This window comes from Saccopteryx leptura, chromosome 9, assembly GCF_036850995.1.
Source record: "Saccopteryx leptura isolate mSacLep1 chromosome 9, mSacLep1_pri_phased_curated, whole genome shotgun sequence".
Taxonomy (NCBI): domain Eukaryota; kingdom Metazoa; phylum Chordata; class Mammalia; order Chiroptera; family Emballonuridae; genus Saccopteryx; species Saccopteryx leptura.
In genome coordinates, this window is record NC_089511.1 from 38,178,886 (window position 1) to 38,201,097 (window position 22,212).

Sequence of the window (22,212 nt, forward strand, 5' to 3'; positions counted from 1 at the left end):
TTTTTTTTTATCTCAGAGAAGGAATATGCTTTAAAAAAATCCATGTCCACAAATTAGGTATTGGCCATGCTGGACAAATTGCATTAGTGCCTAAGGGCAGAATTTGGCCTGTACCTTCTCTGCTGCCTTTGGGACCTGGTTGTTAATGAGTTTTCTTATTTATGTTATTTTGAGTTTTTCTTTGTGTTGTTCCAAGGGCTACTCCCAACAGTTTGCCTGGGCCTCATGTAGTGGGTTTATGAGCAGATGGAGTGGGTGAGAACAGGGCGGAGCTCTGACCAACAGGAATAGGGCACGGGAGCAGCAAAGGCTCAGAGCTCTGTGTTCCTGTTGCTTCATCCTCAGCTCCTGGCAACCTTATCCTGATTGGCCAGTTTTGAACATCACTGGGTATTGTTTCTTTCACAAGTGATTTGTTCATGAACTGTTCATCTTTTCCTGGATGTAATTTCTGGGAACCTGTTTGTGGCAACATGTGAAAGTGCTCACTTCATGAGTGGGTGGGGACGGGGGGTGCTAAGAGAGACTGGTTCGTTGTATCCGTCTCCTATCTCTGGTTGAAGGCATTTATTAATTTTTAGAGAGAGGAAGGAGAAAGAGAGAAAGATCAATTTATTGCTCCAATTATTTATGCACTCTTGATTAAATCTTATATATGCCCTGACTGGGAATCAAACACACAACCTTGGCTTATTGAGATGACGTATGATCGACATACAAAAAGCTGTACGTATTAAATGTACAGGCATACCTTTGAAGATATTGCATGTTTGACTTCAGACTACTACTAGAAAGTGATCAATAATCTTTTTGCTTGTGGGTGGAGGGTCTTGATTTCAATTTGTAAAAAACACAACATCTGGCCCTGGCCAGTTGGCTCAGTGGTAGAGCATCAGCCTGGCGTGCGGAAGCCCCGGGTTTGATTCCCGGCCAGGGCACACAGGAGAAGCGCCCATCTGCTTCTCCCCCCCTCACCCTCTCCTTCCTCTCTGTCTCTCTCTTCCCCTCCCACAGCCAAGGCTCCATTGGAGCCCAGGCTCTGAGGACGGCTCTGTGGCCTCCACCTTGGGCACTAGAATGGCTCCTGCCACAATGGAGCAACACCCCAGATGGGCAGAGTATCGCTCCCTGGTGGGCATGCCGGGTGGATCCCGGTAGGGCACATGTGGGAGTCTGTCTGGCTGCCTCTCTGCTTCTAACTTCATAAAAATACAAAACAAAAACAAAAAAACACAATATCTGTAAAGTGCATACAATAAAGTGAAGTGCTGTGAAATGAGGTATGCTTGATGAGTTTGGAAATAAGTACACACCTGTGAGACTGTCACCACAATCAATGCTGTAAACATCCATCACCTTCAAAAGTTTCCTCTCTCCTTCTTTATTATTATGTTTGTGTGTGGCAAAACACAATAAGATCTACAGTAGCACAGTTTTTGAAGGTGAAATCCCTTTCTGACCCCAGGGTGGCTTGAGCCATACTTCACGTACACTCATGGGGTCCCTACTTGTAGCAGACACAGCTGACGGGACTGGTGGCACCACGCATGGTCTGGGATGCCCAAGAGAGGCCGAGGCCGCCTCTGTCCCTGTATCTTCTACCACAGGCCCCTTCCCAAGGGAGGTCTGCAGAGGGAAGGAGACAGCTGTCTGCTTGGGTCTGCTCTGGGCTGCTTGTGGGTGCCAGTGAAAAGGCCACTTTATCCCTGTGGACACATAGCCCAGGGGCTGGATGAGGCAGCCTGTGAGGCCCCTTCTGTGGCTGGGCTTCTCTTGTCCTCTGAGCCCGTTCTGGGAAGCACCAGCTCCTGCTGGCAGGCAAAAGGAAGCCCGGACTCAATCAGTATGATCCTAGTTAAGCCCCCACCCAGTCCAGGCCGTGGTCTCTGTCTCTCCAAAGCTGTGGCTGAGCTGCGTGACCTTCCGAGGAGATGGGAGGCAGTTGGGCATTCAGGTGATGAGGCCTTGGTGACCCCTCTCATGCAGAACTTTGCTTGTCCCCTTTGTCCTAGATTCTGTCTATAATGGAAGCCCGTCATTTATCCTTTGAAAGGAGGCAACAGCCTTCAGAGGTAAGTGAACAGGGCTGTGCTCCTTGGCCCTGTTTATGACTGGGCCATCCTCTCTGGCCCTCACCTGTCTCCTCTCTGGTCGGGCTCCCTTGCTGTAGGTCCCTGTGCCGCCCCCTCAACCCTCCATGGATTCCATCAGCCAGGGGTCCTCCACCTCCAGCTTCTTCTCTGTGTCTGCCAGCTCCAGACAAGAAGACCCAAAGAAGGACTACAGAGAGGTGAGGCCCCCGGATGGGAGGGCCGGAGACGGGCTGCACAGCCCTGTGTGACGGTGCTGATTAAACAGCCAGGGCCAGACAAGGCCACCCAGCTGGCCTGCTTGCCATTACTGGGACAGCCTCAGCTGCTATGGTGGAGTTGGCCCCCTGGGGAGGAGCCCAGACTGTTTTCTCCCTGCTTATGTGTGTGTATGAGAGAGAGAGAGCATTCTAAGAAAAGTACTAGTAAAGGTACCCTATAGGTCCACTGATAGAAGATTTTATAAAATAAATTTTTTCTGCCCTTATCTCCCACTCCATAAGCACCGTTAACCTGATACGGGACCTTAGCGACTTCTTGCGAAGTTTCTATAGACATTTACATGCACTCACACATTACGTTTTATAAAAGCTTATTAATGACCTGATTTTTTTCCCATCTAATCTGTCTTAGAGCTTGTCCATTGACAGCCCACAGAGCAAACCATTGCATCGATATGCCACAACTCCTCTGCCCATTCCCCTGTGAATGGGGAGCCCTCACTGACTCTGCCTAAGACCCCTCCTCCCCTGCTACTCCAAAGCCCTGGCCTGCTCTTGGAGGGCCTGAAGCAAAAGGACAGCAAAGGAAACCAAGAGACACGCTCCAGAGTCTGACAGAGAGCTGGGATCACCCCTGGGAGGGGCGTCCCCTCATGTGCCCTCAGCTAGCAGATAATGAGAGCAGAATATAGTTTCTCTAAAGAGTGGCTGACCTCCTAGGAACTGCTTGTGCTTCAAGGTGGCTTCATCTCACTTTGCTTCATAAATAAGAATGTCATTTTATAGACCTTAAATGGTAATGGGTTCAGTGAACACTAGCAACCTCCTAGGATGCCCTGTCTGAGCAGCTTTAGGGATATGTTTGAAAGATACTGAATCAAGACTCTGCAAATCAAGCCTGACCAGGCAGTGGCACAATGGATAGAGCATTGGCCTGGGATGCTGAGGATCCAGATTCAAAACTCCTGAGGTCGACGGCTTGAGCGTGGGCTCATCCGGCTTGAGTGCAGGCTCACCAGCTTGAGCGCAAGGTCACTGGCTTGAGTGTGAGATCATAGACATGACCCCATGGTCGCTAGCTTGAGTGTGGGATCATAGATATGACCCCATGGTCACTGGCTTGAAGCTCAAGGTTGCTTGCTTGAGCCCCCTAGCCCCCAGTCAGGGCACATTTGAGAAAGCAATCAGTGAACAACTAAGGTGCCGCAAGTATGAGTTGATGCTTCTCATCTCTCTTCCTTCCTGTCTGTCTGTCCCTGTCTGTCTCTCTCGCCAAAAAAAAAAAAACCCTCCACAAATCAAGAGACAAATGGAAGCTACTAGGCATGTTGTTTTTATTATTATTTTATTAAAAATTTATTTTTTACATTCTTTTTCCTTTTGTTAAGGTAGAAAAACTTTTAAGAGCAGTCGCTGATGGAGACCTAGAAATGGTGAGTCTGTAGAAGTGCATTTGAAAAGCTCTCAGTTTGAAACAGCGGTACAGGGCTTTCTTGTCTTGGTTCCATTAGGAACGGTGTGGCTTCATTGTTGACTTTCACACAGAAGGTGGTGTATTTAATAAATATTTGGCAATGGCAATGTGACTTTTTGCCACAAGCAATAAGGCAACTGGACATAAAGCCGCATAGCGATCATGTGCCTGCCTCTTAGACACTCATTTTCTTGGAGGGTGGTGATATGTTGGCAAGAGATGAGCCCACGTCCAGATCACAGAGCATGGGCTCAAAGCCCGGACCCACTGGCCAGGAGCGAGGTGAGCAGACAGGGCTGTGAGTGAGGAGAGGGTGGTGGAGGCAAGGGCAGAGCCAGAGGGTGTTAGTGTGGCCCTGCAGAAGCTGTGGATAGCTGGGACACCTGGGCCAGGAGACTGAGGGCTGAGGCTTGGGGCTTGAAAGAATCACAGGCAGGTGTCTGGACAAGATGGTGTTGACTGCTCTGGGGTGGAACCTGTTGAGGACGTCCTGGCGGGGTGGAAGATGTCTGTCCTGACTCTCACTGTCACGTGAGAGGGAACATCTGTTGTGAGATCATTGGAGAGTGGAGATAGCCTTCATGAAGTTCCCACAGGCAGTTTCCCTGGCTTGCCTTTGGCTTCCTGAAAGGGATTTGTTTTGTCTTCCACTTTAAAAGGAGTAGTAGACCTGTAAATGCTGTACAGTTTTATACACATTCACAATGTACTTTTGCTGCCTTCTAGATAATTTATTTTGCAACACATTACTGCACAGTTGTAAATAACTTATGTACTGTAACATCACTTCAGTTATGTGTAATAAATAAATAAATAAATAAATAAATAAATAAATAAATAAAAGGAGTAGTAGGCCCTGGCCAGTTTGCTCAGTGGTAGAGTGTTGGCCAGGCATGTAGATGTCCTGGGTTCAATTTCTGATCAGGCCACACAGGAAAAGCGACCGTCTGCTTCTCCACCCTTTCACCTCCCCCTTCTCTCTTGCTCTTTCTCTTTCTCTCTCTCTCTTCCTCTCCCACAGCCATAGCTCGATTGGTTTGAGTGCATCAGCCCTAGGTGCTGAGGATGGCTCTTTGGAGCCTCTACCTCAGGCTTTAAAAATAGCTTGGTTGTGAGCATGGCCCCAGATGGGCAGAGCATCAGCCCCAGACGAGGGTTGCCAGGTGGATCCTGGTCAGGGCGCATATGGGAGTCTGTCTCTCTGTCTTCCCTCCTCTCACTTGGAAAGGAAAGGGGAAAAAAGGGAGTAGTAAATCAGGTGCTTAGGAGATAGGAACTCTGAGTAAATCATATTACAAGAAAGCTTTACCATGATAGTGTTTCAAGACTGCTTTTCGCAGATGATTGAGTTTGAGGTGGTGGACAGAAATTACTGGGATCTGATTATAACAGCCTCTGAGATACTAAAAATCTGACTGTAGTCACTGGTGTGTTAGGCTCTGCCCAGAAGCTCCTGTTAGCCCACTAGATGACATAGTGTGTGTATCTGGCTGAGGCTGCATTGCTCCTCTCATGAGAACAGCCCCGGAGAACCCAATGTTCTTTGTGGAAAGCAAAGGAGGACATTTTTAGGCACTGTAAGAGCCATGGTGTGAGCCAGTGGCCTGTGAGGAGGAGAGATTACCACTGTCCCTGTACTGTGACGTATCTGTTCTTCTACCTTCTGTGGCGGGTGAGGGGGCTGGGACCACTCATGAAGGAGGTGGTCAGGACAACCAGTGCCCTGGGTTCCCCATCCAAACTAATCTACACATGTGATGGCTTCCAGCCCCCAGCCCAGGCCACCTATCCCTCAGCGCCCTGCCCCGAGTCTTGTCCCCCTGCTCTCATCAAGAGGACCGGCCCTCAGCCTGTCTCAGCGGGCATTCGAGGTGGGCCCAGAATCGAACCCTTCGGTGTTCCCACCCCAGCCAGTGTCTGTTGTCTGGGGTGTGAAGGGACCGGAAGAGAGGAACATGGGGTCATAGGGGTTCCTGGAATCCTTTGTCAGTCATTGTGGGCACATGCCGACTTCCTCGGTGCTCAGAATCAGATCTAGATATGTATTTAGATTGTTTTCATTTCACAAGTTTAATATCCTAGAAGTTAGTCTTTATTGGAACATAAATTTGGCCTGTTTGGGGGTCTTTTCAGTGCTTTCACCTGTGGGTCAGTGCATTGTAGTGGACAGGACAGTGGTGTGGAGTTCCAGCCGTCACTTAGTGGTTGTGTGAACAAGTTGTTGACCTCTTGGAGAGAGTTTTCTCCCTGGTAGATAAAGGGAGTGGCTGGTTTGGAAAGTATACAGTTAGATGAAAGAGGACGTGCTTTCCAAATGCACCAGGACCAGGGTTTTGAAGCAGAACCACTCTGCCCCTTTTTAAGATGGGAGAAAAGAATCTCTAATATAGGTTACAGAAATGGCAGCTTAACCTCTTTGTCACCATGGAAAGGGTTCAGAACAGCTGGAGTACATATGAACCCTGGAGTCTGTGTGAGCAGCAGCTGCCATTTCTTAGTTACTTTGGTAGTAGAAGTATACACCCTGATTGGGAACAATTAGAGAGAGAGAGAGAGCATTTAGGATAGTGTAGCTTGTAAAGGAGCTGAGGATGAGTTTGAAGTTCTTGTTTCTCTCTCCATACAATACCAGGTGCGCTACCTTTTGGAGTGGACAGAGGAGGACCTGGATGATGTGGAGGACACTGTCAGTGCCACAGAACCTGAATTTTGTCACCCTTTGTGCCAGTGCCCCAAATGTGCTCCAGCTCAAAAGGTTTGGGTTTGCTTCTGTTGATGGAGGTAGGGATAGGAGGGAAAATCCTTCTTTTTCCCTCAAGAAAGTTGTCTGCTTCTCAGCCAGCTAACTTCTGAGTGGCTGGTGGTGGGTATCTCTGAGACGTGGGGTGAGTTAGCTCAGGGTGGAGAGAAGCTGGCCTAGGCTGCCTGCTTCCTGAACGGGTAAGCCACTGAGCAGGGACATCCACATGTGCTAGTATTTCAACTGCTCTCTGGGCCCGAGTACAGGCAGGAGTTTACAAAAACACACCCCGAGGGCGTCGGTCCACATGGCTGCACCCCCTGGGGAGGCTGCACTCGAGCTCACTGCTGCTGCCTGTGCTCATGTTGGTACATCCATCCTTTGTGGCAGACAGATCTGCTGAGGTCCCGTTTCCCCTCATGGGAACGGCTTGCAAAGCCATAGAACAATGTCACAACCAGGATATCAACGTGGATATAATCCATCCACCTTATTCAGATACCCCAGTTTTACCTGTGCTTGTATGTGTATGTGTGTGCTCCTGTGTGTGTGTAGTTCTATCTCATTGTATCACACATGTACCTTTGTGTATCCAACTTTCAAGGTACTGAAAGTTCACTCACCACAAGAATCACTCGGGGGCCCTGGCCGGTTGGCTCAGTGGTGGAGCGTCGGCCTGGTGTGCAGGAATCCCGGGTTCGATTCCCGGCCAGGGCACACAGGAGAAGCACCCATTTGCTTCTCCACCCCTCCCCCTCTCCTTCCTTTCTGTCTCTCTCTTCCCCTCCCGCAGCCAAGGCTCCATTGGAGCAAAGATGGCCTGGGCACTGAGGATGGCTCCTTGGCCTCTGCCCCAGGCGCTAGAGTGGCTCTGGTCGCGACAGAGCGACGCCCCGAAGGGGCAGAGCATCGCCCCCTGGTGGGCAGAGCGTAGCCCCTGGTGGGCGTGCCGGGTGGATCCCGGTCAGGCGCATGCGGGAGTCTGTCTGACTGTCTCTCCCCATTTCCAGCTTCAGAAAAATACAAAAAAAAAAAAGAAAGAAAGAAAAAGAATCACTCGGGTTGCCCTTTTATAACCACACCTACCATTCACTAATCTGTTCTCCACTTAAAAAATATTATTTAAACGTAACCATACAGCATAAACCTTTTGGGATTGGCTCTGTTCACTAGCATGATTCCAAGTCGTTGCATGTAGTTAACAGTATATTCCTTTATTGTTGAGCAGTGTTCCCTGGTGGCACAGTGGTTTACCCACTCACCTGTTGCAGGACATGTGGGTTGTTTCTGGATGTGGGATACTACAAATAAAGCTGCCACATACATTTGTGTACAAGTTTTTGAGAGAACAGAACATAGTTTTGATTTCTGTAAGTTAAATGCCCAAGAATACAATTGCTAGCTCATGATAATTACATGATCATATTATAGTTAGCTTTGTAAGGAACTGACAAGCTTTTCCAGAGTGGTTGTACCTTTCACATTCCCACCAGCCACGTCCGAGCATTCTAGTTTCCCCGCACCCTCCCGGCATCTGGTGTTGTCACTATTTTATATTTCAGCCATTCCGATAGGTGTGTAGCACAACCTCACTGTGGCTGTAGTTTGCATTCCCTGAAGGATGGTGATGTGGAACCTCTTTTCATGTACTTATTTGCCATCTGTATATGTTCTTCAGTGAAGTATCTGTTCATTTTCTTTGCCCACTTTCTTTTTTTCTTTGCTATTGAGTTTTAAGAGTTCTTGTTAGATTCTAGCTCCTATCCTGTCAGATAGATGGTTTGCAGATATTTTCTTTTGGACTGTAGTTTCTTCGCATGAGTTTTTTTTTTTTCTTTCTTTTTTTTCTTTGGGGAGGAGGCTTTCAGAGGGAAGAGAGAGTTTGGAGTATGCGGAGAAGGAAAGATTAGGAATAGAGGTTTTAGGTGAGGTTTCTCTGGCCAGAAAAAGGCCTGCACAGTGGAACAGGCGGCACAGAGATTAAGGATGGGTGCGCGAATAATTAGAAGCCGTGAATATAAGAGATCTCCAATCAGTTCCCAGCTTTTTTGGCGATAATTAAATTGGTAAGGGTGTTAACACCGAAAGTCCCTTCAGGAGGCTAATTCAGTGGGTTCTGTGGCCTGGCCACAGCAGAGAAGAACAGTTTCCTCTTCCTTAGGGAGGGAGATTCCTGTGCCCCAACAGCTGCCCTCAGTCCTCAGAGTGGTCAGACTTGAGTATTAGCGTCCTAAGAACTCAAGGTCTGCCTGACCAGGCGGTGGCGCAGTGGATAGAGCGTTGGACTGGGATGTGGAAGGACCCAGGTTCAAGACCCTGAGGTCACCAGCTTGAGCGTGGGCTCATCTGGCTTGAGCAAAAAAAGCTCACCAGCTTGGACCCAAGGTCACTGGCTCCAGCAAGGGGTTCCTCAGTCTGCTGAAGGCCCGCAGTCAAGGCACATATGAGAAAGCAATCAATGAACAACTAAGAAGTCGCAATGCGCAATGAAAAATTAATGATTAATGCTTCCTGTCTGTCCCTGTCTATCCCTCTGACTCCCTCTCTGTCTCTGTAAAAAAATAAATAAATAAAAATTAAAAAAAAAAAAAAAAAAAAAAAAGAACTCAAGGTCCAGCCACGGACGAAAGTGGATGTGCTTGGGGAGGTCTCCACAAGCACACGCTCACTCGGACGGAAAAGAGTTCCCTGACGTAGCTATGGTTTTGGACAGGGAGTCTCGGAGGAAAGAACTGAGAGGAAGGCGGAGGCAGGGGACTTACCGCACTGTGCGCTGAAGTGGATGGAAGTCTGGAAGTCGGAGATCCTGGTTCTTTCTGGGAGGGGAGGGGAAAGGGGCGGTCCTTGCAGACCTCCAACTCCTTCCGGGTTTCGGCACCAAAATGTAAGGTATTTTTCCCCACCGAGAAGGAAGGAAGAGGCTAGAGCCACAAAGTGTGGAATAGCAAAAGGCTTTATTGAGTACAGAGCGCACATCCTGGCCCCGAAGAGAGAAAGATGGAGGAGATGGAGGTTAAGGAAGTTGCCTCTTCACATGAGTTTTTACAGAGCACATTTTTTATTTAGAATTCCAGTTTAGCGATTTTTTTCTTTTATGGATTGTGCTTTTGGTGTTAAGTGTAAGGACTCTGCTTAGCCCTAGATTTGGAAGATTTTCTCCTGTTTGTTTTTTTTTCCCCTAAAAGCTTTATAATTTTACATTTACCAGTTAAGTTCCTGATCCAATTTGAGTTAAATTTTATACTGAGTGTGAGATTTAGGTTGCAGGGTTTTGGGGGGGGGGGGTTGTTTTGTTTTGTTTTTACAGAGACAGAGAGAGAGTCAGAGAGACGGATAGACAGGGACAGAGATGAGAAGCATCAATTGTTAGTTTTTCATTGTGCATTGCAACACCTTAGTTGTTCATTGACTGCTTTCTCATATGTGCCTTGACCGCGGGCCTTCAGCAGACCGAGTAACCCCTTGCTCGAGCCAGCGACCTTGGGTCCAAGCTGGTGAGCTTTTGCTCAAACCAGATGAGCCCGCGCTCAAGCTGGCAACCTCGGGGTCTCGAACCTGGGTCCTCTGCATCCCAGTCCAACGCACTATCCACTGCGCCACCACCTGGTCAGGTGGTTGTGGTTTATTTTTTTACCTATGGATGTCCACTTCCTCCAGCACCATTTGTTGCAAGGCTATTCCTCCCCCACCGACTTGCTTTTTGGACCTCAATTGACTATGTATGGGGTGGTTTGTTTCTGAGCTCTGTGTGCTGCTCCCCTGCCCTGTGTCTTTCCTCCACCCGCACCACACTGGCTTGGTTACTGCAACTATAGAGTAGCATCAATATTGGGTAGAGTGATTCTTCCTCATTTTTCTTAAAACGAGAGAAAAAGACAGACAAGAAGGGAGAGAGATGAGAAGCAAGTCATAGTTGTGGCACCTTAGTTGTTCATTGATTGCTTCTCATGTGCCTTGACTGAGGGCCTCCAAGTGAGCCAGTAACTCCTTGCTCAAGCCAGCTACCTTGGGTTCACACCAGTGACCTAGGTTTCAAACCTAGGTCCTCAGCGTCCCAGGCCGATGCTCTATCCACTGTGCCACCGCCTGGTCAGGCCAATTCTTCCTTATTTTTCTTTCTTAGGATTATTTTAGTTATTTTAGGGCCTGTGCCTTTCCATATAAATTTTAAAATAAGCTTATGTATATCTACAAAAAACTTGTTAGAATTTTGATAGGGCCTGACCAGGCGGTGGCACAGTGGATAGAGCGTGGGACTGGGATGCGGAAGACCCAGGTTCAAGACCCCGAGGTTGCCAGCTTGAGCGAGGGCTCATCTGGTTTGAGCAAAAGCTCACCAGCTTGAGCCCAAGGTCGCTGGCTCGAGCAAGGGGTTACTTGGTCTGCTGAAGGCCCGCGGTCAAGGCACGTATGAGAAGGCAATCAATAAACAATTAAGGTGTTGCAATGCGCAAAAAACTAATGATTGATGCTTCTCATCTCTCCATTCCTGTCTGTTTGTCCCTGTCTATCCCTCTCTCTGACTCTCTCTCTGTCTCTGTAAAAAAAAAAAAAAAAAAAAAAGAATTTTGATAGGAGTTGCATTAAAACTATACATCTATACATCAGTTCGGGGTAAATAACATAATTAATGGGTTGAGTCTTCATGAACATGGTATACCTCTCAAGTATTTAGGCCTTCGAGTTCTTCATCAACATTTTGTGATTTTCAGTGTACAGATCCTGTCCATGTTTTTTAAATGTATACCTATTTCATTTTCTTCTGAGCAGTTGTAAATAGCATTGTGTACATAGTATGCACTTGTGTGCTAGCTAACTCAATGTGTACTCTATACTAAGAAAATTAATTTGACTTTACAAAATAGATATAGTGGTGTTATCCTTTGTATTGCAAGATTATACTACTTTATTTAAAAAGCTTCACCTGCCCTGGCTGGATAGCTTTGTTGATTAGAGCATCATCCTGATACACCAAAGCTGTGTGTTCAATTCCTGATCAGGGCACATACAAGAATTGACCAATAAATGTATAAATAAGTGGAACAACAAAGTTTATCTCTCTCTCTCTCTCTCTCTCTCTCTCTCACTCTTTAAAAATAAAACTAAGGCCCTGGCCGGTTGGCTCAGTGGTAGAGTGTCGGCCTGGCGTGTGGAAGTCCCAGATTCAATTCCCAGCCCCAGGGCACACAGGAGAAGCGCCCATCCGCTTCTCCACCCCTCCCCCTCTCCTTCCTTTCTGTCTCTCACTTCCCCTCCCACAGCCAAGGCTCCATTGGAGCAAGGATGGCCCGGGCGCTGAGGATGGCTCCATGGCCTCTGCCTCAGGCACTAGAGTGGCTCTGGTTGCAACAGAGCATCGCCCCCTGGTGGGCGTGCCGGGTGGATCCCGGTCAGGCACATGTGGGAGTCTGTCTGACTGCCTCCCCGTTTCCAGCTTCAGAAAAATACAAAAACAATAAAATAAAATAAAAATAAAATAAAATTTTTTAGGGGGAGGGGGGATGCATTCGAGGCAACACTAGAATCTATGTAAACACAATAAATTAAATAAAAATTTAAAAAAAAATTTTTTTTTTTTTTTAAATTTTTAAAGCTTCACCATGGGGCCTGACCAGGCAGTAGTTCAATGGATAGAGTGTCCGCCTGGGATGCCAAGAACCCAGGTTAGAAACCCCAAGGCTGCTGGCTTGAGCGCAGGGTCACTAGCGTGAGCAGGGGATCATAGACATGACCCCATGTTCACTGGCTTGAGCTTAAAGGTCGCTGGCTTGGAACCCAAGGTTGCTGGCTTGATCAAGGGGTCACTGGCTTGTCTGGAACCCATCAGTCAAGGCACATCATCTCTCTCCCTTCCTGCCTCTGTCTCTCTCTGTCTCTATCATGTATGCACACGTGCACTAAAAAAAAAACGGGGGTGGCCTTGGCCAGTTGGCTCAGTGAAGGCGTGGCGTACAGACATCCCAGGTTCGATTCCCAGTCAGAGCACACATGAAAAGCACCATCTGCTTCTCTTCCCCTTCCTCTCTTCCTTCTCTCTCTCTTCCCCTCCCGCAGCCAGTGGCTCAGTTGGTCAGAGCGTGGGCCTCAGAGCACATGCAGGAGTCTATCTTCCCTCCTCTCACTTAAAAAAAAAGGGAGATAGATAGATGTTTCAAAAGATATGTGAAGTAACAAAGCCCCTATGCCAGGGTTCTCAAACTCAACTCAGCATGTGGGCCGCAGAGCAAGATCACAGCCGTTCGGCGGGCCGCACTAGGTCTACAAAAGGCAACTGTTACGCAACACTTTTCTCACTGCAGTTGAAAACAAAAAAAAAATCAGTACAACAAGCACAGTCGTACATGCAGTTTACTCAGTGTCACAAAACGACCAGAAACTGTAGTGCGCATCACAACTGCTGTTAACTAAGCTAATATCTAGCTAGGATGCTAGAGAAATGAAAAATACAAGTAGGCCCCTAGGCTTACTTAATTTTATCCAAAATATTTTGAACTTCGTGGATTAGTCTACAGGCCGCACAAAATTGTTCGGCGGGCCGCGAGTTTGAGACCCCTGCCCTATGCCTAGTCAGTGAGTCTGTGAAGCTAGAGGCATCTCTCTGGTTCTTTTCTTATTTTCTGCACTCTGTTCTTACCCACTTTGGTTCATTAGTTGTAATGAGAAGCTTAAAATACATTAAATATCTGTTGAATTTATTGGATAAAGTCTTGTGTTCCTTGTTCTTTTAAAAACTCTTTTTCAAAAACAAAATAAATAAAAAATAAAAACTCTTCTTTTTCCTCTTTTGTAGTTTCTCAAAAAGACACAAAAGTAAATTGGTTTTTGTCTGTGATTAAATTAAAACACCCCCAACCTCATTCTCTTCTAACCCACTGGTGTGTTTTCAGAGTTTAAAAAAACAAAAACCTTTACTGCAGTATAACTTACATACAATAAAGTACCGCACGTCCTCAAGTAATGTAATTTCAATATAATGCTGATGAGATGTTGTAGGAACTTAATTCTTCTTTATATCAACTAGCTAATGGTAAAAAAAATTTTTTTTTTTTTTTTTTTTTTGTATTTTGAAGCTGGAAACGGGGAGAGACAGTCAGACAGACTCCCACATGCACCCGACCGGGATCCACCCGGCACGCCCACCAGGGGCGACGCTCTGCCCACCAGGGGGCGATGCTCTGCCCCTCCGGGGCGTCGCTCTGCCGCGACCAGAGCCACTCTAGCACCTGGGGCAGAGGCCAAGGAGCCATCCCCAGCGCCCGGGCCATCTTTGCTCCAGTGGAGCCTCGCTGCGGGAGGGGAAGAGAGAGACAGAGAGGAAGGAGAGGGGGAGGGGTGGAGAAGCAGATGGGCGCTTCTCCTGTGTGCCCTGGCCGGGAATCGAACCCAGGACTTCTGCACGCCATGCCAACACTCTACCACTGAGCCAACCGGCCAGGGCCAAAAATTTTTTTTTAATACGTCATTTTGCTTAACATCACAGAACCAATCAGTGATGTTAAGGGAGGACTTACTGTGTATCCATGTGAAGTAGAGAGTTTGGTGAGTTCCTACAGGTGCATACACCCACGAAGCCATCACCACCATCAAGATACAGAACATTTACATCACCTCCGGAAGTTTCCCCGTCCCAGGTGTGGACAGTTAGTCAGATATACACATTGAAGGCATAACCACTGATCTGTTTTCCATCATTACAGATTCATTGGCACTTTCTAATCTAGATTACGTGTGAATGGAACCATATAGTACACACTTTTTTGAGTCTTTCTCTACTCAGCAGAATGTTTGTGAAATCCTTATTGCATCAGGAGCTCATTTCTTTCATTCTTTTTTTTTTTTTTTAATTAAGGGAGAGTAGGGGAGGCAGAGAGACAGACTCCCCTGCATGCACTGGGGTCCACCTGGAAAGCCCCCAATGGAGCGATGCTCTGCCCATCTGGGGCTTCACTCCATTGCTTGGCAACCAAGCTATTTTTAGCTCCTGAGGCAGAGGAGGCTAGGGAGCCAGCCTCAGCTGGAAACTCGCTAGAGCCAATGGAGCCATAACTGTGGCAAAAGGGGAGAGAGAGAAAGGAGGGGGAGAAGCAAATGGTCCCTTCACCTGTGTGCTCTGAGGGAAATCAAACTGGGACATCCACATGCTGGGCCCACACTCTACCACTAAGCTGACCAGCCAGGGCCAGTAGCTCATTTCTTTATATTGCTGGGTAGCATTTGGTTGACTATACCATAATTTGTTTATCTGACCTGTTGGATATTTGACTAGTTTCCTGTTTTTTTGGCTTTGTGAATAAAGCTACTATGAATATTTGTGTACAAGTCTTTCTATAAAGATGTATAGTTGGGTAAATACCTAGAAGTAAAATCGGTGGGTCAACATACATTATTTGTTGAACTTTATAAGAAACAGCCAGTTTTCCATAGTGATTGTAGCATTTTTCATCCCAGCCTGCAGTGTGTGACGGTTCTACTTACCCCACATTGGTTCTACGTACCCCACATCGTTGGCAGCACTTGGTATTTTGACTTTATTTTTAAGATTTTATTTATTCATTTTAGAGCAGAGAGAGAGAAAGAGAAAGGAATAAGGGGGTAGGAGCAGGAAGCATCAACTCCCATACGTGCCTTGACCAGGCAAGCCCAGGGTCTTGAACCAGCGACCTGAACATTCCAGGTCGACACTTTATCCACTATGCCACCACAGGTCAGGCCAGTATTTTTACTTTTTTTTTTTTTTTTGTATTTTTCTGAAGTTGGAAACAGGGAGGCAGTCAGATAGACTCCCGCATGCGCCTGACCAGGATCCACTTGGCATGCCTACCGGGGGGGGGGGGTGATGCTCTGCCCATCTGGGGCGTTGCTTTGTTGCAACCAGGGCCATTCTAGCGCCTGAGGCAGCGGCCTTGGAACCATCCTCAGCGCCCGGGCCAACATTGCTCCAATGGAGCCTTGGCTGCGGGAGGGGAAGAGAGAGGCAGAGAGGAAGGAGAGGGGGAGGGGTGGAGAAGCAGATGGGCACTTCTCCTGTGTGCCCTGGCCGGGAACTGAACCTGGGACTCCTGCACGCCAGGCCGATGCTCTACCACTGAGCCAACCGGCCAGGGCCCAGTATTTTTACTTTTTAACTTTAGCCATCATTCTGGTGTTTAGTGGTATTTCGTTGTGTTCCCCCACACACACACTTCATTTGTTTGTTTTTTATTTTTGAAGTATAATTTACATATAGTAAAATTCACCCTTTAAATTTAGCTTAGTTTTTAAAAATAAAAAAAAAATAAGTTTAAGCCCTGGCCGGTTGGCTCAGCGGTAGAGCGTTGGCCTAGCGTGCGGAGGACTCGGGTTCGATTCCCGGCCAGGGCACACAGGAGAAGCGCCCATTTGCTTCTCCACCCCTCCGCCACGCTTTCCTCTCTGTCTCTCTCTTCCCCTCCCACAGCCAAGGCTCCATGGGAGCAAAGATGGCCCGGGTGCTGGGGATGGCTCTTTGGCCTCTGCCTCAGGCGCTAGAGTGGCTCTGATCGCAACATGGCAACGCCCAGGATGGGCAGAGCATCGCCCCCTGGTGGGCAGAGCATCGCCCCATGGTGGGCGTGCCGGGTGGATCCCGGTCGGGCGCATGCGGGAGTCTGTCTGACTATCTCTCCCTGTTTCCAGCTTCAGAAAAATGGAAAAAAAAAAACAAAACAAAACAAAAAAAAGTTTAGCTTAGTTTTTTTAACCAATGATGTTTTATTTATTTATTTATTTATTTATTTATTTTGCGAGAGGAATGGAGAGAGGGACAGATAGGGTCAGAGAGACAGGAAGGGAGCGAGATGAGAAACATCAATTCTTCGTTGCAGCACCTTAGTTGTTCATTGATTGATTTCTTATATGTGGTTGACCAGAGGATGGAGGGGGGCTTCAGCAGAGTTAGTGACCCCTAATTCAAACTAGCAACTTTGGGCTTCAAGCCAGCGACCTCTGGGCTCAAGCCAGTGACCATGGGGTCATGTCTATGATCCCACGCTTAAGCCAACAACACTGCACTCAAGCTGGTGAGCTTGCGTTCAAGCCAGTGACCTTAGGGTTTCAAACCTGGATCCTCTGCATCCCAGGCCGACGCTCCATCCACTGCTCCACCACCTGGTCAGGCTAGCAATGACATTTTTAATCATCAGAAAATTAACAAGATAACCAAATTTTTAATCCTTGATCAATCACAGAAAACATTGACACATTCCACTATCAGAATGTATAACTCAACTGAAAGGCAGGAACCACAGGACTAACCAAACACACAAGGCTGGAGTGTTCCAAAGGGAAAGTTTATTTTAAAAACACTTAGATGTAAGTGAGCTGAGACCAGCGAAAGGTGTCAGCCCCAAACTGTGGGAGAGAGTATTAGATATAGGGGTTCAGGCATTTGCTGGCATGAGGTTGTCTGCACCTGGACATACTTAGATTAGTATATTAGGGTTGGTTGACTTGATTACAGACTGTTCCCTTTCCCAACCCTCAGACCCCTCATGATGGCTTTGTCTCAGGACATTTTTCAGAACCTTCCCAGGATGGGGGAGTTGTTTAAGGGAGGTGGGGAGGTTGGACAAGGGAGATGTTTACTGAAGAAGTTCCCTAATGGGAGCTGGGTGAGGGGAATTTGAGTTTTAAAGGGGCCAATTTAACCCTAAGAACATCACAATTTAATGGGTTTTTTTAGTTATATGGTTTAGACATCAGTTCTTTTACCTTTTTATTTACTGACTGTTCCATATTCACATGATTGATTTTAAAACCACTGTGAATAATAAGGTAGTTCCATAATAAAAAGGAAGGCAAACTATAGAGATAAGTAGCAAACAATTTTGTGAAGTTTGACAGATAAATTCATGGTCTCATCAGCACCAGCAGCACAGAGAAGGTACAGAGTATCTCTTTCGCCCAGGAAGACTCTCCCGCCCCTTGGAGTTACCCCGTCCCCTGCCCTGAACCAGCAGTCACTGCTCTAGAGTCTTCTGACCCTTTGGTTTTGTCAGGCCTGGTTTTGATTTGCATTTCCCTATAACTGAAGATGTTCTTTTATGTGCTTGTTGACCATTTTCTTTTGTGAAAGGTCTTTTAAAATCTTTTGCCTATTTTTTAGAAAGTTAGATTGTGTTATTGAATTGTAAGAGTTTTTTTCTTGGTGGTTTTTTATTTTTTCAATTCTGTTTGGTGCAAGTCCTTTGTCAGATATACATATTGTAAACATTTTCTCCCATTCGGTAACTTCCTTTTTCTTTGACAATTATTATAAGAGTTTATTGGAGCCACACCGACAGCATAAGCTGGGGAGCAAGACCTCAAATGTTCCTGCCTGTTGATTTTCTTTCTTTTTTTTCTGTCAATATTTATTATTTCTTTTCTTGGAAGGTAATTCTCCATAGTTCATTAATATAATATATAGAACATTTCAGAAAAATTGAGCAGTTAGCTGTTTACAGATACTGCCATTCTTCCAGAAATTATGGGAACTAGTTTAACCAAGTTCATTATCAAAATTTGGCTCAGGAAAAAATGATGCCAATTCATCTGTGAAGTTTTCTTCCCTTTAGCCTAATACATCTTAACACATCAGCACTTCGCTAGAGACACATTGTGTTTTCGAGTTCTCAGTCTTGGGCTCTGGAGTTAGAAAATTTACAAGTCCTTTGGTTTTGGACATGTTACTCACAATCTCAGGTCTCAGGTTCTTTATCGTCTTGTGAGCATTTAGTAGTCAGTAAGCATTTAGAAGGCCTTTAAATTATGTTTCATGTATCATTTTTATAGTGAGAGGGGTTTCAACTTGTCTGATTCATAAAATTACAGTCACATTCTCTGGTGTATCCATCCATATGAATGTATTGTCTATAACTTTTTAGTGTGTTGAAATCAACCTTCATAGCCCTGGTCAGTTAGCTCAATGATAGAGCATTGCCTGGTATGTGGATGTCTTGGGTTCGATTCCTGGTCAGGGCACACAGGAGAAGCACCCTTCTGCTTCTCCACCCCTATCACATCTCTCACTCTTTCTCTCTCTTCCTTCTCCTCCTGCCATGGCTTGATTGGAGCAAGTTGGCCTCGGGCACTGAGGATGGCTCCATGGCCTCCACCTCAGGTGCTAAGAAGAGCTCAGTTGCTGAGCAACAGAGAGCAACACCCCAGATGGGCAGAGCATCACCCCCTTGCCTGATGGATCCATCAGGGCTCATGCAGGAGTCTGTCTCTCTGCCTCCCCTACTCTCACTGAATAATAAATAAATAAATAAATAAATAAATAAATTTATCTTCATAGGGACAAATCTATATGAATTTCAGCTGATGTTCTTAAGGTATTATATAAGATCAGCACAGAACTTGGAACCTCCTTTAAGCACACACAGGACCATAATGTCAGAGTATCATGTCTTTCAAAATATCCTTAGCCAGCCTTTCAGTTCTATCTACAATGATGCCATGAGTTGTGAGAACATGTTTCACATCTCTGTATAGTGCTGTGGGTACATGCCAGTTTTCCACAAACACTATGCCTCACCCCATAGTCCGCACCCTCTTACTGCTCCCGCATGTGTCTCCCAGGGAAAGTGAAATGGTTCATTTTCTTGTCTCTTTTAGAGAGCAAAGATTTATAATTTATTTACTTATTTTATATTATTTTAGAGAGATAGGAAGGGGGGAGAGAGAGAGAAACATCAATTATGCTATTCCACTTATTTATGCATTCATTGGTTGATTCTTATCTGTGTCCTGACTGGGGTTGGAACCCACAATCTTGGCGTATCCGGACATCACTATAACCAACTGAGCTATCCAGTCAGGGCAAGATTTACAATTTTTAAACCTAGTACATCAGAGTTTTCTTGTGTGTTTTTGCTTTGTGTTTTATCTAAGAAATCTTTGTGTATCTGTGTTCCAAAGACTTTCCTTTGTGTTTTCTTCAAGTTTTATAGTTGTAGCTTTTACATTTAGGTTTATACTGCATTTTAATTTTTGTGTTTGGTGTGAGGCAAAGGTTGATATGCAGTTTTCCATATATGGATGCCCAGTTTTTCCAGGATCGTTTTGTTGCATAGACTTTCCCTTCCCTGTTGGATCTCCTTGGCATAATACAGCATTATTTTGGGGGATTGCCTTGCTTTCTTGAAAATGGGAGTTAGTCCCTTGACTTCCATACCGATCTAAAGTAGTCAGTTCACCTGTGGCCAACCTGATTCTGGGTCCCACTGTGAACTCGAATTCTGCTAAGGGACTGCTAAGGGCAGATGGGTTCATTTCCTTCAGCCTGGTTTCTTAATTATTAATGACATTTCCATTTCTGTCTTCTGCACTTACTAGAAACTGGCAAAGATTCCTGCCAGTGGGCTCGGTGTGAATGTGCCAAACCAGGATGGCTCCTCCCCTCTGCACATCGCTGCCCTGCATGGTCGGGCAGACCTCATCCCCCTCCTTTTGAAGCACGGTGCCAGTGTTGGTGCCAGAAATGCAAACCAAGCTGTCCCACTCCACCTGGCCTGCCAGCAAGGCCACTTTCAGGTACGGGCTATCTCGTGGGCAGAGTTAGAGTGCTTGCTTTTGGTTAGACCTCACTTAAGAATGCTGCAGAAGGGCAGGGCTTTGACAGCCCAGAGGACCAGCACCTCTCCTTCCTCCCAGCCAAGGTTCCCGAGAGCACATGGATGAACCACTCAGCAACAGAACACAGAATTTTGATGCTTCTGGGGATGGAGTTAACCTCCCGCCCACTGCCATTCACATCTGTGTGACACAGAAGCTGTCATTCTGATTCTGACCCCAGCAGGCGCTCTTTCTGGCACTGGGTGTTGGTCATCGAGGGCTCTAGCTAGGCGTAAGCGCTTTGACATCCCACAGCCCGTGTCTGTGCCAAACAGTTCAGCACTTTACAGAGTGTAGCCCTCCTGAGTGGGGCCAAGAGCTAACTGGAATGTCAGTGACTTTTTTTAACTCCTAATTTTCTTTTTTTATGTGTATGTGTGACAGGGACAGAGAGAGAGACAGAAAGAGGGAAAGACAAGGACAGAAAGACAGGAAGGGAGAGAGATAAGAAGCATCAATTCTTTGTTTTGGCTTCTTAGTTCATTGATTGCTTTCTCATCTGTGCCTTGACCTGGGGGCTACAGCAGAGTGAGTAACCCCTTGCTCAAGTCAGCAACCTAGGGCTCAAGCCAGCAATCATGGGGTCATGTCTGTGATCCCATGCTCAAGCCCGATGAGCCTGCGCTTAAGCCGGCTACTTTGGAGTTTCGAACTTTGGTCCTCTGCACCCCAGTCCAGTGCTCCATCCATTGTGCCACCACCTGCACATTGACCCATTTTTCATTTTGAAAATTAAGTATGGCCTGACCTGTGGAGGCGCAGTAGATAAAGCATCAACCTGAAACACTGAGGTCATGGGTTCAACACCTCGGGCTTGCCTGGTCAAGGCACATATGGGAGTTGATGCTTCCTGCTCCTGCCCCCTTCTCTCTCTTTCTCTCTCTCTTTCCGCTCTCTAAAATGAATTTTTAAATATCTTTAAAAAAAGAAAAAGAAAATTAACTATCCTCCTTCATTTTCCATTACTCTAATGTAAGCTTTCTAAGTCAGGAACCACACTTCAGGTCTGCCACCTCTAAGTACTGCCCCTCGCACAGTACTTCAGGCACGTTTCCTCGTCTGTAAAACTGGAGTAGCAATTCCAGCTCTCTGTGGGTAGATCGAACGGTTGAGTAAAACAAAAAAGAGTACGTGGCACAGTCAACCCTCAGCGAATGAAATCCCCCCTTCCAGTTGGTCTGCTTTCTCCTGAGGTCAGACCTGTATCTAAAGAACCTTCTAGATAAACTTAGAGAAAAGTAGATTAACTTCAGAGAAAAATCAAAAGAATATCAAGTTAGAGGATTTCTCCACGCCCATTTTAATTCAGGTTGAAAATTGTTCTTCTCTGGACTAGGTGGTGAAGTATCTATTAGATTCCAACGCAAAACCCAATAAAAAGGATGTAAGTGGAAACACACCACTCATTTATGCCTGTTCCAGTGGCCACCATGAAGTCGCAGCACTGCTGCTACAGGTAAGGGCCCCCACAGCCCACGGGCTGCTGCTGATTCTGGTCAGTGTGGGCATCTCGTCACCCGGTGAGCCCCTGGCGGTGCACTGAAGATGGGCAGGCTGCCTTGCGCTGTTAGCTGCCTCTGGGGAGGAGCTCCGCACCGAGTTCCTGCACGGGCTTCTCAGTCGGGAAGGGGTCCGGGGCTGCGTGCAGAGGGAGGCCGGCAAGGACACAGACGCTGCTTTAGCTGCAGGTCTGGATCTTGCCTCCTTCACCGTTGGGGTAAACGGAATTGTATTAGGATTATTAAGTTGAATTGTGACCTTGTGTGTGAGCTGAATGTACTTTTCACTTTTTTTGTTTCTTGATAAAGGTTGTAGGTGTTGATTGTAGAACAAAGAATTTTAAAAAGCAGGGAAAAACCAACGTGCCTATCATAACCCTGTTACTCAAAGGCAACTCGTTTTGGGTGGACAGTAAAAAATGTGCATGATTTAGATCAGTATATTTCTATCTTGCTTGTTTTCACTTAAGGTAGAAAATGGTTTATTATGAATAAGACCTCAGTTGCTAATGGTTTTGTAACTCTGGGTGTACAGTGTGTTTAGCTGTCCCGGCCCTGCACTCAGTGACTTGCT

The 22,212-nt window shown here is 46.5% G+C and overlaps 1 protein-coding gene across 2 annotated transcripts in view; it reads left to right on the forward strand.

The window, feature by feature from the left end:
- ANKRD27 (ankyrin repeat domain 27) overlaps window positions 1-22,212 on the forward strand; it is a 72,436-nt gene that overhangs the window by 44,038 nt on the left and 6,186 nt on the right. For both annotated transcript variants that reach the window (XM_066349662.1, XM_066349663.1), the window contains exons 19-24: window positions 2,013-2,072; window positions 2,171-2,290; window positions 3,700-3,744; window positions 6,418-6,540; window positions 19,861-20,058; window positions 21,476-21,595. In XM_066349662.1, the coding sequence (XP_066205759.1) occupies window positions 2,013-2,072; window positions 2,171-2,290; window positions 3,700-3,744; window positions 6,418-6,540; window positions 19,861-20,058; window positions 21,476-21,595 (666 nt within the window). The remainder of the gene's footprint in view (window positions 1-2,012; window positions 2,073-2,170; window positions 2,291-3,699; window positions 3,745-6,417; window positions 6,541-19,860; window positions 20,059-21,475; window positions 21,596-22,212) is intronic.